At 44.5% G+C, this 18,039-nt stretch overlaps 1 protein-coding gene across 5 annotated transcripts in view; it reads left to right on the top strand.

The window, feature by feature from the left end:
* Positions 1 to 17,572, top strand: part of ENOX1 (ecto-NOX disulfide-thiol exchanger 1) — a 497,518-nt gene extending 479,946 nt beyond the window's left edge. For 4 of the 5 annotated variants that reach the window (XM_034758427.1, XM_034758426.1, XM_034758428.1 and 1 more), the window contains 4 exons: positions 323 to 433; positions 599 to 701; positions 3,416 to 3,501; positions 16,640 to 17,572. In XM_034758427.1, the coding sequence (XP_034614318.1) occupies positions 323 to 433; positions 599 to 701; positions 3,416 to 3,501; positions 16,640 to 16,771 (432 nt within the window). In that variant the 3' untranslated portion in view covers positions 16,772 to 17,572. The remainder of the gene's footprint in view (positions 1 to 322; positions 434 to 598; positions 702 to 3,415; positions 3,502 to 16,639) is intronic. The other variant, XM_034758429.1, reaches the window with a different exon arrangement.
* Positions 17,573 to 18,039: the final 467 nt, after the last annotated feature.

The raw sequence follows: 18,039 nt of genomic DNA, 5'->3' as shown, positions 1-18,039 counted from the left end.
CACCTCCCACCCCCCCCCCCACCCCCCCCCCCCCCCATATGGTTGGACACCCATATTTCTAACTCTTTTTGTCATGCTGGTAATTTTAAAAAGGTAAGTCAATTACTAGAGCAGAAAGTTTGTCACAATGATTTTTATTTAAAAAATGTGAAATATTCACAGTCTGTCAAATCCCTCCTTCAGTGCCAAAAAGCCATGTAAATATAACAGTCCAACCATATTACCTAGCTGTCGTCTTTGTTCTGAAATTGTCTTAGGAGGTTATAAGCTCCGCATTCTGCTTGTGTAAAAGTGGAATTTTCTAAACCTTTCTCGTTTACAGTATGTACCTTCAGTCATGTCTAATAAAGAGGCAGCGGTGACAAAATTGGCACCTACTATATACAGGAAATTCCTCTGCTTGCAGCAGTTGGGGAAACAGTGCTTCAAAAAGGTCTTTAATATTCTGCAAACAACTCAATTATTTATAACTGTTTTGTCCTTAGCTGTAAATTAAAGTAATGATCTTTTATAAAGAGAGTTAAAAAGCAGCAGGCAGGTTTTTTATTGAAATGAATGAAATCTACCTAAACACCTGTTTTGTTTTTAAACTTTATAGGAAATCAATGTGTTGACAGTAGCATTGGTCAACCAAGAGAGAGAAAAAAATTCTGAGAAACGAAGCCAAGGTCTAAAATCAGAGAAAGAGGCACTGTTAATAGGTAAGACAACTCAGTACTCAGTTCATCACTGCATATAACAACCTAGAAAAAATTATCGAAGAATAAGCAACCTTGAAACGATTGTTTATTGTCAATGTATATTTGCATTTAACGTCACTGAATTAGAACTAAAGACTGCACTGCTTATCATTCACATGTGTTCACATTGGTTACAGTCAGAACAGCCAAATGGAATAAATATAAACGTTTTGATCATAAGGGATATAGGACCAGTCCTACAAGACTCATTCACATGACTAAGCCTTACTCACCCAAGAAGACCTACTGGTTTTAACCTAAGCATTTTGTATGGAGGACAAGTTGCAAGATCTGCATCTATGCTTGTAATGTGACTATAGATAGATACTGAATTTAGTTGTTCGAGGGTCTCATGGAAAAGAACCGTGTGAATAGTTATCTACCCATCGCACTAACAAAATGGGTGAAAGAGAAAGGAACAGAAACAATATTGAACAAAACAAGGATGCCCTTAGCCGTTTCCTTTTTTTTTAACATTAGGTGACAGTTTACTGACAAGAATAAGTATGGGAAATACCACAAGGACAGTTAATACTTTAGCATACCTAATGAAAAACTTTGAAGGGAAATTATATGTAACGGGCATTGGTCCATTCCAGAAAATGAACTGTGACTGGCATGACATGATACAGTGAGGATGGATTGTGATATATAAGGTTGTTAGTTTGGGTTCTTTTTAATTTTGGATCAGACATTCCATACATAATTTCAGTCCCAGCATTTGGCTTGCTTTTCATTGTAACTGTAAATGAATGCCTTTGATTTATTCATGGATAAATAGAGGTAGATGACTTGGTATATTGGGAATTTTATGTAGAACTTTTCACCGCTAAGTGACCAGTTATTTGAATCCAGCTCACTTTATGGCTGTCCCATGGCTCATGTGAAGTGAGCATGTGGTCTCAGTCCTGGTCTTAATAGTCATATGTCCACATCAGACAATCATCATCAGAACTGGTGGTCTTAATGGGAACCAAGGACTGCCCGGGCATGGAAACCCAACATTACTCTTTCCCTTCAAGATTAGGGATGAGGCACATTGGTGATTGGTAAGAGGAGACTTTTCCCTATAGCTGCCCATTCTCTAGAATTGTCAATATTTCACAAGCACTAAAATTCACTTAAGAAAAGCTGGGTTACTAAGTTGGTATCATGCATCTCTAGTCAATAATTAGAAGCATATTTTCAAGCAGCCTTTTATTTCCTTTACATTAATTAAAGATGGGCCATAGGTGCAGAAATCAGATCTGGATTTTGAATACCCCAAAACAGAGGTGTTTGGAGCTGAAGTTTTGGTTCAATCTATAACAAAGATGGTGCCATTAGCAAACTGAGGACTGAATACAGGTTTGGATTTCCAATGGCTCCAGTCAAAGTTTAGTGGTATTTCGTTTGGGCCCAGTTCTGCAATTATTGACAGAGATCTTGATCTTGCAAAGATTTACACATGTGCTTATGTTTATACACTGGACGGCTAGTTCCATTGATTTCCATGGGATGACTCGCTATATAATACGTCTTTGCAGGATCAGGACAAGAATTTGCAAACATAACTGGAAATCTGAAAGAGGAAAAGGAAAGATGTAAAATGAGTTAAGCTTTACTTATCTTTTTCTACTGTTGCCAGTGTTTGGGAAAAGCTGAAACTTAAAGGTGATTCTATTTCAGTCAGTATCAGGACCAGCAGAGTGGCCTGCAATTCACAAGATACAGTGACCCATTTTTGTAATTTGTAAGCATTTTGCTCTTGTTCTGTTTATGCCTTAAAAATAAAGAACTGCCCCTTAAGATTTATTAGTTAAGAAACTCAACCAAAGGGAACTGAAAATATCTTTGAATCTTACTGTTCAACTGTCAGCAAATAGTTAGTGACATGCATGCTGATGACCATTACATCTACCCATTGTTCTTGTAGAGAAGGAGAAATGGGATAATGCTTTTAATAGCAATGCTCACATCCAACAGCCTGCTTTCTCGATTCGTCCCTATTATGCTGACACTTGATTTCCACTACAGGAAAAAAAATTCTAGGTTTAGAATCTGACTCCTCCTCAGCCCTTTATTCCCAGACCTTTCAACATGATCTTGTAAATTGCAATGAAGAAAGACAGAGCTTGCTCCCTTTTAAGGAAAAAAAATAAGTAAATATGTCAAGAAGGATTTGTGCTTCTCTCAGCAGCACTTAGGGGTAATATGGATTAAACACTTATCATAACTAGCAACAACATAATTATTAGAAAAATTCAAGGCACTGCAGTTTCTGACACAGTTTATATGAAACGTTTTCACAACAGAGCTTCCACTGAAAGGGAAAAAGCAATAATTTTTCCATTCCAATATCTAGTATTACATATTGGTAAATCAAGCATAAAATAGGTAATTGAAATGCTTCCAGCAAGTCTTTGTTTAGAAATCCCTTTATTCATCTGTATATTATCTTGGTCACTTACTTGCTAACTGCTGTCATTCCTGAAGATGAGCGATTGTGTTTACCGTGTTACTATGGCTGTGTTAAAAATGTGCTGTTCTCTTTTGTTTATTGAACTGTGTAAGAAATATAAGAATCGTAACTCAGACTGAAAAACTTGCAATGACTTATTCAGAATTACTGTGTTTAGACATATGATATATTGACTCAGGTAATTTCAATACTTTGTGTGTTTGTTTTAATACAGGTATCATATCTACATTTCTTCATGTGCATCCTTTCGGCGCCAATATAGAATACCTTTGGTCTTACATGCAACAGCTGGACTCTAGGGTAAAAAAATGTTAATCAAAGTCTGGTTTCTTTATAGAACTTTCGTTTTGTTCTTTACTGCATGTTAAACTCGGCATGAGTTTCCATTAGAGAGATAATGGGATGTGGGGCTTGGGGGTTTGCAGTCTTCATTCATTCGCAAATTAGGTTGCGCACATGTACCTGAGGTCTTTTGCCTTTCATTACTTTGCTGTGCTTTTGTGGCAAGGAAGGCTGTTGTATTAAATGGCAAAGACTACCATGCTGATTCTAGGAAACATGATTTTTATTTACTTCGTTTAATTTGTAGGAAATAAATTAAGATGTAGGTTTAGCTCTGGCCACCAAAAGGAGAGAGGATGGCCAGACAGAGACCATTTCTTGGGACCGTGCCTCTTAGAGAGCCTTGTACCCTGCTATGCACCCCTCACCTTACCCCGATGCTGCCCCTCAGAGCTGAGAATGCTCTTGATACTTGGCTCAGTGAGCCCTCTGCACGTTGGAGCAATAATTATGCAGTACAAATGGAGAGTGGAGTGTAAAGCACTAAAGGCTGCAGGCCCTATCAGAGGAGCCATAGAAGTGGTCACTACCTCAGGCTATAGCATGCAGATGGACCAGGGGAAGAGACTACAGTAAGATAGATAATACACTGTCTCTCTTCTCACTTCATCCCATCCCCATACCACATAATCGACACTGTGCTTATGAAAAATATTATTTGCTCATTGGCTAAATGTGGTGATGCCTGTGTCATAGAATGATTCTTTGACACAGGCATAGAATCACAGAATGTCAGGGTTGGAAGGGACCTCAGGAGGTCATCTAATCCAACCCCCTGCTCAAAGCAGGACTAATCCCCAGACAGATTTTTACCTCAGATCCCTAAATGGCCCCCTTAAGGATTGAATTTACAAGCCTGGGTTTAGCAGGCCAATGCTCAAACCACTGAGCTACCCCTCCCCGCTGTGTCAATGCAACAAAAGTCTATTAAATAAGTCAAGTGAAATTCATGTTCCTATTATCTCTTCCTCTGGTCAGTATAACTTGGTTCTAAATAATCCCTTTCCTTCTGAAGTAAGGAGTTAAATACTGGCCCTGGTGTGGCTATAAAATACAAGCAGACATTAGGCACTTAACAATGATTTGCATAGCGGGTTGTTGAGATACAAGTAATTAGTTACAGATTGTGGGTCAAATCCTGCACTCCTTATACTATTGACTTCAACTGACTGCAATAACCTCCCACTTCCTGTCCTCTTGGAATCTCCCCTCTTCAATCTATCTAACATTCAGACTTTAGCCAAGATAATGTTCCTTTTCTTCTGCTTTGACTATGCCACCCCTCCCTAGACCCCTTTCGTGGTCTCCATGCAAGATAGCGCCATAGCTGAGATTAGTGAGATGCCTTAGCTAGAACCCCATTAGTGTGAGAGAGAAAGGGCAGCTGGCAGGGCCCTGAGCCTTTGGAAGTCATTTCCTGCCATAACAGCCTGTTTGTCAGTGCATCACAGCCCATCGTTTTTCTCTTGTCCTGAAGGAGGTGGGTGCAGGATAGGGCTGGGTAACAGTGAGTATTGGGTGGCTGTGTTTTCACTGCAGAGTTGTACAAATCCGAGTGATGACATGTTTCTATCTGTATCGAGTTCAAATTCCTGGTCCTGATTTCCAAGGCACTTAGATCTTAGCCCCTTCTTTTCCCCACACTCCTCATCTTATGCTGTGCTCTGATGCTCCATATCTTCTCCCACTCGTGCTTTTGTGCTTCTTTTCATGCTGTTCCCAATCTCTGGCATATACTCGCTCCGCCAGTCAGCCAAGCGTCCTCACTCATCTTTCATATCCCTTTGTAATACCAACTGCTTTTGATTAGGTTTCAACTGCTGTCCTCTCCCGGGGTTGCACACTCCTGCTTAATTAACAATATTTAAAATACAGGCTCCATGTGCCACATACCAGAGTTCAGACTGCTATTTGTTGTACCCCTTATGCCTCTTTTCCATCTCCTACTTCCTGTTGGAATAATTTCCTGTGTTTAATTCAGGCCCAGTGCTGCAACCTTTACTCACACAAATTGTTTCATTGACTTCACTGGGAGCATTCACAGGGTCAGATACTTAGGTTGTAAACTCCTCATGGAATGGAGCTTGATCTCTCTCCCTTTCTGTAAAGTGCTGTTTAAATTTGCAGGGCTACATCAGTGCCAAATAATAAATGTGGACTGCAGGATTTGGCCGGATGAGTTTATTTCTGAAGTGACTGACAGTAGTAGCAAATTACTTTTTAATAACGGGATCCGGAGATGTAATCTCAGAGATTAATTTCATTTACTTTCCATGGATACCTTGTCATTACTACCGAAGCAGGAATGATAATGTCATAGTACCCAGGTTGGCTGCAGTCTCGCTGTGCAACTCACACGTTACACACGTTACACAAAAAGCTAACCTGCTAGCAATTACTCTTATGAGAAGTAAGAAAAATATGTAACAGATTTCTTTTTGGCTGTAGATTGATTGGCCCTGACACTGAGTCTCTCTGGCACTTTTCTGCAAATCACTTAAACGCTCTGCCTCAGTTTCCCCTTTGGAAAACTAAAGAAGCATGGCTAATATTTTCTTATCTTGCTGGGGTGGTGTTGTTAGTTAGTGTACTTCCTGTTGTACAGTGCTGTGAAAATGAAAAATACTACCATAGTAGTATGCTAGTAGTGTTAGTAAACAGATTTGTAATAAAACTGTTGTCCATGTAACTGGAGGATACTGCCGTGAATAACAAATCTATTGCACAGGAAGCAGCAGCAGTACTTCCCAGTTATTTTTTGTATTATGATAGTGTCCAGAGGCCCCAGTGAGTATTCAAGCTCCTTTGGGCTAAATGCTGAACAAATGCACAGGAAGACACAACCACTGCACACAAGGAGTTTACAATCTAAAAAGTCAAAGACAAATGGTGGGAGGAAGGGGTACAGAATACAAGCAGAGTGATCACAGAGATGGCAGGTGTTGAGAGTCCCAGTTATTTGAGTGCCAGAAGCTGGGACTGGACGATGGGATGTTCATTCTGTTCATTCCCTATGAAGCATCTGGCATTGGCCACTGTCAGAAGACAGGATACTGGGCTAGAGGGACTATTGGTCTGACCCAATATGGCCATTCTTACGGCCTCTATTTTATTGGTGGTATCTGAGGGAAACAACCTAAATTTATATTGCACTTCACTATTCTAATGTAATTTTAATTTATTTTGGCCCATTTTCACTTTTTAAAAATGCATATTTTATCTTATTAATTATCCTTGTCTATTCAAATGTTATTTTCTCCCATACTGTGTGCCTTACTGCTGACCCAGAACAGACACCTGTCGGACCAAGATGGTGGTTCAGTTAACATGGTCATTCTGTTTTTGGTCTCTTTGCTGATTCTGCAAGGGTGCCACCGTGGTGGTGATTTTTGTTTTTTGGGTGATGACGGGCCCATCTTTCCAACTAGAAACTTGACTGAGGTGACCAGCTTACATAGCTCTCCAAATGTACAAAGACTTTGAGGGACATAGAGGCAGAAACAACGTCTCCTAAAGCTCTGGGGCTGCTGCCGAATCCTCAGGCAGTGTACCATGGAGCTCTTAACCTGCACTGTGCCTCAGTGGGTCACAGCTGAGAATGCCAGGTTCAGGACAAACCATTGAGAAACAGGGCAGGCTCACCCCAAACTGGTGGTTATTCTATTATTAGATTATACCAAGCCAGTAACAAAAGTAAACTTCTGTCTCACCACACTGGTTAACAAGAAGTCAGAAATGCAGTCTCCTTAGGCATTCCAGCCCTTGTTTCACCACCCAGACACTGGACTCAGTGATGAGTGGTTACTGAAAACCAATTTCATCACATATAGGGTCCTCTAATCCCAAGAGATCAGCCACATAGCCAGGTCAGTCTATAACTCAGATCTTACCCAATAATCATGCTGTTGCCAATCCTTTAGGCCTGGTCTACACTATGAGTTTAGATCGAATTTAGCAGCGTTAAATCGAATTAACCCTGCACCCGTCCACACAACGAAGCCATTTACTCCGACATAAAGGGCTCTTATAATCGATTTCTGTACTCCTCCCCAATGAGGGAAGTAGTGCCGAAATCGACATTGCCATTTCAAATTAGGGTTAGTGTGGCCGCAATTTGACGGTATTGGCCTCCGGGAGCTATCCCACAGTGCACCATTGTGACCGCTCTAGACAACAATCTGAAGTCAGATGCACTGGCCAGGTAGACAGGTAAAGCCCTGCGAACTTTTGAATTTCATTTCCTGTTTGCCCAGCGTGGAGAGCACAGGTGATCACGCAGAGCTCATCAGCACAGGTAACCATACAGTCCGAGAATCGAAAAAGAGCTCCAGCATGGACCGTATGGGAGGTACTGGATCTGATCGCTATATGGGGAGAGGATCCTGTGCTAGCAGAACTACCTTCCAAAAGATGAAATGCTAAAACGTTTGAAAAAATCTCCAAGGGCATGATGGAGAGAGGCCACAATAGGGACTCACTATAGCGGCGTGTGAAAGTTAAGGAGCTCAGACAAGCCTACCAGAAAACCAAAGAAGCAAACGGAAGGTCTGGGTCAGAGCCGCAGACATGCCGCTTCTACGCTGAGCTGCATGCAATTCTGGGGCGGGGGGGCCGCCACCACTACCCCACCTCTGACCGTGGATTCTGAGGAGGGGGTAATCTCAGCCATCCCTGAGGATTCTGCGGATGGGGAAGATGAGGAGGAGGAGGAGGACGAGCTTGCGGAGAGCACACAGCACTCCGTTCTCCCCAGTGGGCAGGATCTTTTTCTCAGCCTGACTGAAGTACCCTCCCAACCCTCCCAAGGCAGTATCCCAGACAATGAGGCCACGGAAGGGACCTCTGGTGAGTGTACCTTTGTAAATATAAAACATAGTTTAAAAGCAAGCGTTTTTTAATGATTAATTTTCCCTGAGGACTTGGGATGCATTTGCGGCCAGTACAGCTACTGGAAAAGTCTGTTAATGTGTCTGGGGATGGAGCGGAAATCCTCCAGGGACATCTCCATGAACCTCTCCTGGAGGTACTCCAAAAGCCTTTGCAGAAGGTTTCTGAGCAGTGCAGCCTTATTCCGTCCTCCATGGTAGGACACTTGACCACGCCATGCTAGTAGCAAGTAATCTGGTATCATTGCATGACAAAGCCTGGCAGCATATGGTCCCGGTGTTTGCTGGCATTCAAGCAACATCCATTCTTTATCTCGCTGTGTTATCCTCAGGAGAGTGATATCGTTCATGGTAACCTGGTTGAAATACGGGAATTTACTGAGGGGACAGAGGTGGCCGCTCCTACTGCGCTGTTTGCCTGTGGCTGAAAAGAAATCCTTCCCCGCAGTTTGCTAAGCAGGGGGTGAGGGGGGATCATTGGTGCTGAGCTTTTCGCGTTTGGCTAGCTAGGGGTAAAGCAATCATCCCAGAGAATTGGATGGACGGGAGGGTAGTTTGGTTTCTGCTGCTACACATTAACAGGAAAACCGCAACGCTCAATGGGCTTTGCTTGGTATGTGGGAAAGGAGGGTGCTGCTTTTAGGAAGGCTGCAGAAGCCGAAAGACAATGGCTTACCATGGCCGCATGCAAGCCGAATTCTGTTGCCCGGACCTGCGTCTGTGATCTCTAACACCAAAGCCGCAGGCTTAAGATGCAAAATGTGACCTTGTACCGAAATCACATGTGCTTTGTAATGTGAATAGTGTTCTTCACCGTGAAAGAGTATAAGCATTGTTCTGTAAAATGTATCTTTTTAAATACTTCTCTCCCTTTTTTCCCTCCCTCCCACAGCTGCAAATTTTTCAAGCCTCCCTCCTCCGTCCCGAAGGCTATCTCAGATAAGGCGGGGGGGTGGGGGGAACGGACGGGAGACTAAATGCTTTCTGAAATCATGGAATCAACCCGCAATGAAAGAGCTCATCTGAATGAGTGGAAGGACACGGTATCAAAGTACAGAAAAGATGCCAGTGAATGTGAGGACATGAGGGACCAACGTGAGGACAGAAGGGACCAACGTGAGGAGAGGAGAGACGCTCGAGATGAGAGGTGTCGGGATGCAACGCTGGGGCTGCTGTGTGACCAAACAGACATGGTCTGGCGTCTGGTGGAGCTTCAGGAACAGCAGCAGGATCACAGAGTGCCGCTGCAGCCCCTGTATAACCGCCCTCCCCCTCACCATGTTCCATAGCCTCCTCACCCAGACGTGTAAGAATGTGGGGGGGTGAGGGGGAGGCTCCGTGCACCCTTCCACTCCACCCCAGTGGACAGCCCAAGCAAAAGGCTGTCATTATTTTGAACTTTTTTAGTGGCCTTTTCCTTCCCTCCTATCCTCCTCCCAAACCCCACCCGGGCTACCTTGTCAGTTCTCTCCCTCTTTTTATAATCAATTAATAAAGAATACATGATTTTTAAACAATAGTGACTTTATTTCCTTTGAAAGCAAGCTGTGATCGAAGGGGGAGGGTGGGTTGCTTACAGAGAATGAGTCAATCAAGGGGGCGGGTTTTCATCAAGGAGAAACAAACAGAACTTTCACACCGTAGCCTGGCCAGTCATGAAACTGGTTTTCAAAGCTTCTCTGATGCGCAGCGCTTCCTGGTGTGCTCTTCTAATCGCCCTCGTGTCTGGCTGCGCGTAATCAGCGGCCAGGCGATTTGCCTCAGCCTCCCACCCCACCATAAAGGTCTCCCCCTTACTCTCACAGAGATTGTGGAGCACACAGCAAGCAGCAATAACAATGGGAATATTGGTTTGGCTGAGGTCTGAGCGAGTCAGTAATGTGTGCCAGCAACCCTTTAAACGTCCAAATGTACATTCTACCACCGTGCTGCATTTTCTCAGCCTGTAGTTGAACAGCTCCTGACTACCGTCCAGGCTGCCTATGTATGACTTCATGAGCCATGACATTAAGGGGTAGGCTGGGTCCCAAGGATAACTATAGGCATTTCAACATCCCCAACGGTTATTTTCTGGTCTGGGAAGTAAATCCCTTGCTGCAGCCGTTTAAACAGATTAGTGTTCCTGAAGATGCGAGCGTCATGAACCCTTCCCAGCCATCTCACATTGATGTTGGTGAAACGTCCCTTGTGATCCACCAGTGCTTGCAGCACCATTGAAAAGTACCCCTTGTGGTTTATGTACTGGCTGCCCTGGTGCTCTGGTGCCAAGATGGGGATATGGGTTCCATCTATCGCCCCAACACACTTAGGGAATCCCACTGCAGCAAAGCCATCCACTATGACCTGCACATTTCCCAGAGTCACTACCTTTGGTAGCAGCAGCTCAGTGATTGCTTTGGCTACTTCCATCACAGCAGCCCCCACAGTAGATTTGCCCACTCCAAATTGATTCCCGACTGACCGGTAGCTGTCTGGCGTTGCAAGCTTCCACAGGGCTATCGCCACTCGCTTCTCAACTGTTAGGGATGCTCTCATCTTGGTATTCTGGCGCTTCAGGCAGGGGAAAGCAAGTCACAAAGTTCCATGAAAGTGCCCTTATGCATGCAAAAGTTTTGCAGCCACTGGGAATCGTCCCACACCTGCAACATTATGCGGTCCCACCAGTCTGTGCTTGTTTCCCGGGCCCAGAATCGGCGTTCCATGGCTAGAACCTGCCCCATTAACAACATGATCTCCAAAGCACCGGGGTCCACGGTTTGAGAGAATTCTGTGTCCCTGTCCTCATCACTCTCGTTGCCGCGCTGCCGTCACCCCCTCCTCCTCACCTGGTTTTTCAGGTCCTGGTTCAGCATAAACTGCACGATAATGTGGGAGGTATTTACAATGTTCATAACTGCTGTCTTGAGCTGAGCGGGCTCCATGCTTGCTGTGGTAGGTGTCTGCAGTGTTCACCCAGGAAAAAGGGCGTGAAACGGTTGTCTGCCTTTGCTTTCATGGAGGGAGGGGTGAGGCTGTACCCAGAACCACCAGCAACAATGTTTTTTGCCCCATCAGGCCTTGGGATCTCAACCCAGAATTCCAACGGGCGGGGGGAGACTGCGGGAACTATGGGATAGCTATGGGATAGCTACCCACAGCGTAACGCTCCGGAAGTCGACGCTACCCTCGGTACATGGACGCACCCCACAAAATTAATGTGCTTAGTGTGGGTGAATTCACTCGACTTTATACAATCGGTTGCCAAAAATCGAATTCTGTAAATTCGGAGTAATCCCGTAGTGTAGACATACCCTTAGTATCTAATAACTAATGGCTTATTTATGAGAGGAAAGAGGAGAGAGTTAAAATGATCAAAGAAATCATATACATACAATCATTGCAACGTTCTTAGATCAGGTTTGTAGCAGTGATGTTACAGATTGCTGGCTTGTAAAGTCTCTTGGAACTTCCAAACGACTGGAAGGTCCTCAGTCTATAGTCAATATGCTCCTTTTAGTGTAAATGCATAGTCCAAAGATCAGAGCAGGAAAGAGACAAAATGGTGATGCTTTCAGGGTCCTTTATACCTTCTCCCATGTGGAGGGACTGGTCTCAGTCTTAGTTTGTGGAAAATTACAGGCACAAGATGGAAGCCAGGGTCATATGAGCAAGTCACATGCCCTTGCATGCTTTGATGACTTATAGGAGCAGCCATTACCCATATTCTGGCTAAAGTGTCCACAGGAAGGCTCACAGGGTGGGAAGGAGCTTCTTCTGTGGTCCATTGTGAGAGTTAAGTGTTCTTTGATGGGCCATCAACTTGAATAGGCTATTCACAATGTGCTGGCTAGACTGGATGTAAACTACCTTCTGGGTGTTACTGTAGGAGCAAATATATTTGAAATACTGGTACCTTGTGTCGAACGTTATGAATATTGACTAAGATGATACATGCATACAAACAGGATAATCATATTTGATAAATTGTAACCTTCCCATTGATACCTTAAATGACACATTTTGAATACCATTTGGTGCAATTGTCTAACAGTGGCAATATTAATGATATAAATGGTCATATTTCAGTCATACAGGATCACACCAGCTCCTCTTGCCAGTGTGGAGAAGGCCTTGCCCCACTGTGACCATTGGCCTTGTAAAGTCCTTGTGCTCAAGGGGTCTCAGGGACCAGGACTGTGGCCCTGACCTCACATACCCCTTGCAGTCCCACATAGGGTTCAGTGCAATCTGACCCTTAATGGTTACCTGCTAAATTTAATCCATAGTTTATTAAGTAAACTATTTTAAATACTGCATCTACATTTTAGCTTAGCTGAAAGTGCCTGACCAAACCTTTATCAAGGGAGCCTTTGTTTATCTTATTTTAATCATAAATATGGAAACCAAAAAATAAAACTAATATTTTAGGTTTTTTCCAAGAAAATTAGAGTGCTGAACCTCAAGACCAATTAAAATATTACACTTCTTAGAGAGACTAAAGCAAATGTTATGCAATGATAAAGGCCTAGCAATGGTATATCTTCTGGTTATATATTGTTGCATAGGCACCAACTTCCCATTTGCCCGGTGGATGCCCCCTGCCCCTGGCCACACCCTTCCCCGCCTCCTCCCGCCCCTGCACTACCCTCACCCCGCCCCCATTCCACTCCCTTCCCCCAAGTCCCCGTCCCTGCCCCGCCTCTTCTCTGCCTCCTCTCCTGAGTGTGTCGTGTCCCCACTCCTCCCCCGTCCCTCCCAGAAAGTCCAAAGCACTGCCAACAGCTGTTTGGCAGAGGCCAGACAGAAAGCCATGGCAGGTAGGTGGAGGAGCGGGAATACGGCACACTCGGGGGAGGAGGAGGCAAGGAGAGGGAGGGAGCAGGGAGAGCTTGGCTGCTGGTGGGTGCTAAGCACCCGCTAATTTTTCCCCATGCCCTAGAGCACCCACGGAGTCAGCACCTATGTATTGTTGTTCTTGTATAATGCCAGTCCAGGTACAAAAAGCAAGACCCATGCTGTAGGGGATTTACATTTGTGTTAGCGTCAGGAGGTTCAGATGTATGGCGTTAATGTTAACAAAAGGTCTGACCACTAGCATACCATTAATTTAGTACAAAGCTGTAGGGTTTATTTATAGGACAATCCCATAATAAAGACTACTAAGTTGCCTGATTAGCATGTATCTACTGTTCTACTGCATCTTAGAGCATTTCTGCAAACAAGCTGGTAATATGGTTGATTTTGTTCTCATTTCCACCTGTGCACATCAGAAATAACTGCAGTTAGTGATGTATAAATAGGGTAAGTGAGCTCAAAATCAGATTCAGTGTCTGTATGTCATAGCTTACCATGGCATAGTTTTGGGGTAATACTACAGACCGTGGGTGATTCTCCACATGCAATGTAGGGACTAGGGTGACCAGACAGCAAGTGTGAAAAATCGGGACAGGGGATGGGGGGTAATAGGAGCCTATGTAAGAAAAAGACCCAAAAATCGGGACTGTCCCTATAAAATCGGGACATCTGGTCACCCTAGTAGGGACAGGGGCGGCTCTAGGCACCAGCAAAGCAAGCACGTGCTTGGGACAGCCCATTTGCAGGAGCGGCAGGGATCCAGCATGGGAGCTGAGAACCAACAGGGGGTCCTGGGAGCTGTAGTTCCTTGGTTAGCTCCCTGCCTATAGAGCCAGCCCTGGAGCAGGGAAAGAACTTCATTTCCCAGCATTCCCTTGGCCACTACCAACAGGAAAGAAGGGGAGGAAGTGAGGTAGCTGAGACCTCATGCTGCAGTGAATGGAGAGCTGCACTGTGAGTAGGGATAACATATTTTAACATTCAAAAAATAGGACACTCCATGGGGAGGGAGGGTAGCCCCACCCTGCCACCATCCACAGGGCCGGCTTTAGGCCAATTCCACCAATACCCCCGAATCGGGCCCCGCGCCTAAGAGGGCCCCGCGCCCAGTGGCAGGGCTGCCGGGGTGGGGGCAAGTGTCCGAGAATCCCTTCCCTGGCTAGAGGCTCCTTTTTAATTTTTACTCACCCGGCAGCGCTCCGGGTCTTCGGCGACACTTCAGCGGCGGGTCCTTCACTCGCTCTGGGTCTTCGGCAGCAGGTCCTTCAGTGCCACCGAAGACCCAAAGCGAGTGAAGGACAAACCACCGAAGACTACGAGTGCCGCCCGGTGAGTACAAGCCCCAGATGTTTTTTTACGTGTTTTTTCTTTTTGCAGTCATCCTTGCCGGGGCCCCGTCAAAACTGTTCGAATCGGGCCCCGCACTTCCTAAAGCCGGCTCTGACCATCCACTCCCTCCGACTGCCCCCCACAGAAACCCCAACCCATCCAACCCCCCCTGCACCCTGTCCCCTGATCACCCCCCTCCCGGGACCCCTGCCTCTGTCTGCCTCCCAGGACCCCACCCCCTATCTAAGCCTCCCTTCTCCTTGTCCCCAACTGCCCCCTCCTGAGACCCCCCCCACAACTTGCCCCCTAGGACCCCACACCCTACCTGTCCCCTGACAAACCCCTGGGACTCCCATGCCTATCCAACTGCTGCCTGTCCCCTGACTGCCCCGCCCCGAACCTCCGCCCCATCCAACCCCCCAACCCCCTTACCGTGCCACTCAGACCAGCATGTCTGGCTCCACGCAGCGCCAGACACACTGCTGCATACATGCTGCCGTGCTTCCCCGCAGAGCCACAGCTCCCTCCCCCCCAGCACCTGCCTTCCAGATTTGAACACCTCAAAATTCAGGCGTGCTCAAGCTCAGTTTGGGCAGCTGTTACTTCATTTCTCCCAAATCAAATATACTGATCCACTGTAACTTGCTGTAGAAAAAGTAGGATAAAATTGAGCAAGAAATGCTTCCCAGTGGTTCTTAGGACTGGAATTGCTATTTTCAACAGCCATTGCTTTTTTGTTTGTTTGTTTGTTTAAAAGGAAGACAGTGATATTGCATTGGCAAATTCCCCATAGAAAGAAAGAGAGGAACAAAAGAAATAATAAAGGCACCTCAACTTTTCTTCATTTATGTAGGACAGTCTTATAATATGCATCCAGATATCCTCCAATCACACAAGCTAAAAATTATTCCACTTTACTGCAGTTCTGTAACCATGCGGGAACCAATCCTGTCTGTGTTCTGTGCACATCTAAAATTCCTGCTGAATGACCTGCCATGGGAGCGAGTTACCAATGACCCAGGGCTGCAGCGGAAGGATGGTGCAGGTGGGGGGGGGAGCGAGCCCAGGGCTGGGGTGGCAGGAGGTGTGTGTGTGTGAGGCAATGGTGGGGGGGAACGAGGGAGCCCAGAGCTGGGGCGGCAGGGGATGTGGGTGGGGGGGAAGATCCCAGGGCTGGGGCAGCAGGGGGGTCCGGCGAGGAGCCCAGGGCTGGGACGGGGGGCAGCCAAACTTTTTTTTGCTTGGGGCGGCAAAAAACCTAGAGCCGGCCCTGTGCAGGGAGCATTCCATGCGCTTCCTCCTACCTTGTGGCCATGAACAAGGTGCTGTCCAAAACCCCATTGGGAAAGATAAGCCATTTAGGGGTATTAGGAGGGATTATGTGACGGGGGGAGGAACAATGGTGGACAGTTCAGTAGACTGCATTGTCTTTAAGGGCAAACTAGCTGCTAAACTCGTGTGTACTGTGTGGGATTCTCTTCCAGGAGCTCTGGTGGCTGCTTCCAGGCCCAATGGTACAAAGGGAACAACCTCTCCTTCCCCAACCCCACCCCTAGTAACATTTCTTCCAGAATTGAATTTCTGAGAAATGTCTAAAATGAGTAGGAGGCCACTGAACTAGGACAAGAAGCAATGGGCTTAATCTGCAGCAAGGGAGATTTAGATATTTGGAAAAACTTTCTAAATACAAGGGTAGTTTTGCTCTGGAATAGGCTGGTGGAATCCCCTCACTGGAAGTTGAAGAACAGGTTGGATAAACACCTGTCTGGGATGGTCTCGGTTTCCTTGGTCCTGCCTCAGCACAGGGAGCTGGACTTGATGACCTCCTGAGGTCCCTTCCAGCCCTACATTTCCATGATTCTATACCATGGTGGGAATATGGATCTATCTGTAGATGCCATAAAATATTATAAACCCCAAAAAGAAATGCTGGGATTTTTAGTTGACCTAAAAAATGTTTCTTCTACCTGTATTCTCTACATTTCCTATTTCTTAAATATAACCCAATTGTTTCTCACTGTAGTTTTGCTTTTCCCTCTCTTTCACAGATCTCTGCAAATGAAATAGAAATGCTTTTGATGAGATTGCCACGCATGTTTAAACAAGAGTTCACTGGTGTAGGAGCAACATTGGAAAAGAGGTGGAAGTTTTGTGCCTTTGAAGGAATTAAAACTACCTGACTGTGAATAGTAAAGAAGTATACAGAAGAAGAATTCCTAAAGCATGGCAGGGTTACAAAGTATTAAAGTATGAAATTTGGTTTTGGCACACAGAAGTACGTTTTCAAAGTTATCCAAGCCTAATTTTAGTTACATTTGTGACGTTCTCTTGTGAGTGGAAATGTGGTTGTGCACCAGTTCCTAAAAATATAAAATATTTTAAAATGTGACACATCTGTTTCCTATGAAAACTGAAGAAAGATACCACAGTCATAACGATGTCAAGATATTAACGTGCTACATCTAAGAATAGCTCACTGAGCAAATGGATAAGGGAAAAGATTGCCTAGTTATGGTTGCTAAGCTACAGCAATGTATATGTAATATATAGCAGAAATCATTACATTATGTTCCTGAAAGTCTTTCCGTTAAGTAAGTAATTGTACAGTGAGAAAAATTATACCAAAAGAAAACTTGAAGATGTGTCTGAGCAGTTATTGTCTTTTGTAAATTAAGTTATATGCTGTTCCAGGGATTTTTGCCTTATTGAAAGAGGCCTGAAAATGTGATTGGACTTCTCGAGAATGCTTTATCAAGAATATTATTTTTCTAATGTAACTATTCTTCATTATAAGTTCCTTTAACATGGATTGCATATCAATTTTCATAAATATGTAAATAAAAAGGAAACCAGTGTTACTGTATTGTATTTGGTATGTAACATTCAGGTTTATGCATCAAAATAAATATTCAGTTCATTACTGTTAAGAATTTTATAGCAAATATATTAATTTTTTTTCAATAAATATGACTTCTACCATATTGTTTTTACAAGTTGTTCTTCTGATGTTTCTGAATGGTTACAAATCCAAAAGGTGTCTGTCAGTGTTAGCCCTCCTTCCACCAAAACCAGTTACAGGTCTGTCGCATCTTACGCTGGAGTTACGTTCCACAGTCAGCGCGTAAAGCGAAAATCGCCTATAATCAAAATTACATAGAGTGTAACAGCAGGCAGAATCGCCTGCACTACAGGTACAGTATTAAAATTGTTATTTTTCTCTTTTTTTTTTTTTTTTTTTGCCAACCGTGTAAAGCTGAAATTGCGCATGTTAAATGTGCGTAAGATGTGACAGACCTGTATTACAAGCCTCCTGATTAAATGTATTGAGTGCTGTATCAAAGAAGAGACTGTAATATTAGCTTAAATCAAAGGAATTAAAATTATCACCAGAGGAGTCTCCAAGGTGAAGATTGTGCTTTTACAAACTGAACAGATTTCATTTTGTTTT

Source organism: Trachemys scripta, chromosome 1 (assembly GCF_013100865.1).
Source record: "Trachemys scripta elegans isolate TJP31775 chromosome 1, CAS_Tse_1.0, whole genome shotgun sequence".
Lineage (NCBI taxonomy): Eukaryota > Metazoa > Chordata > Testudines > Emydidae > Trachemys > Trachemys scripta.
This window is presented reverse-complemented; position numbering and strand designations above follow the sequence as displayed.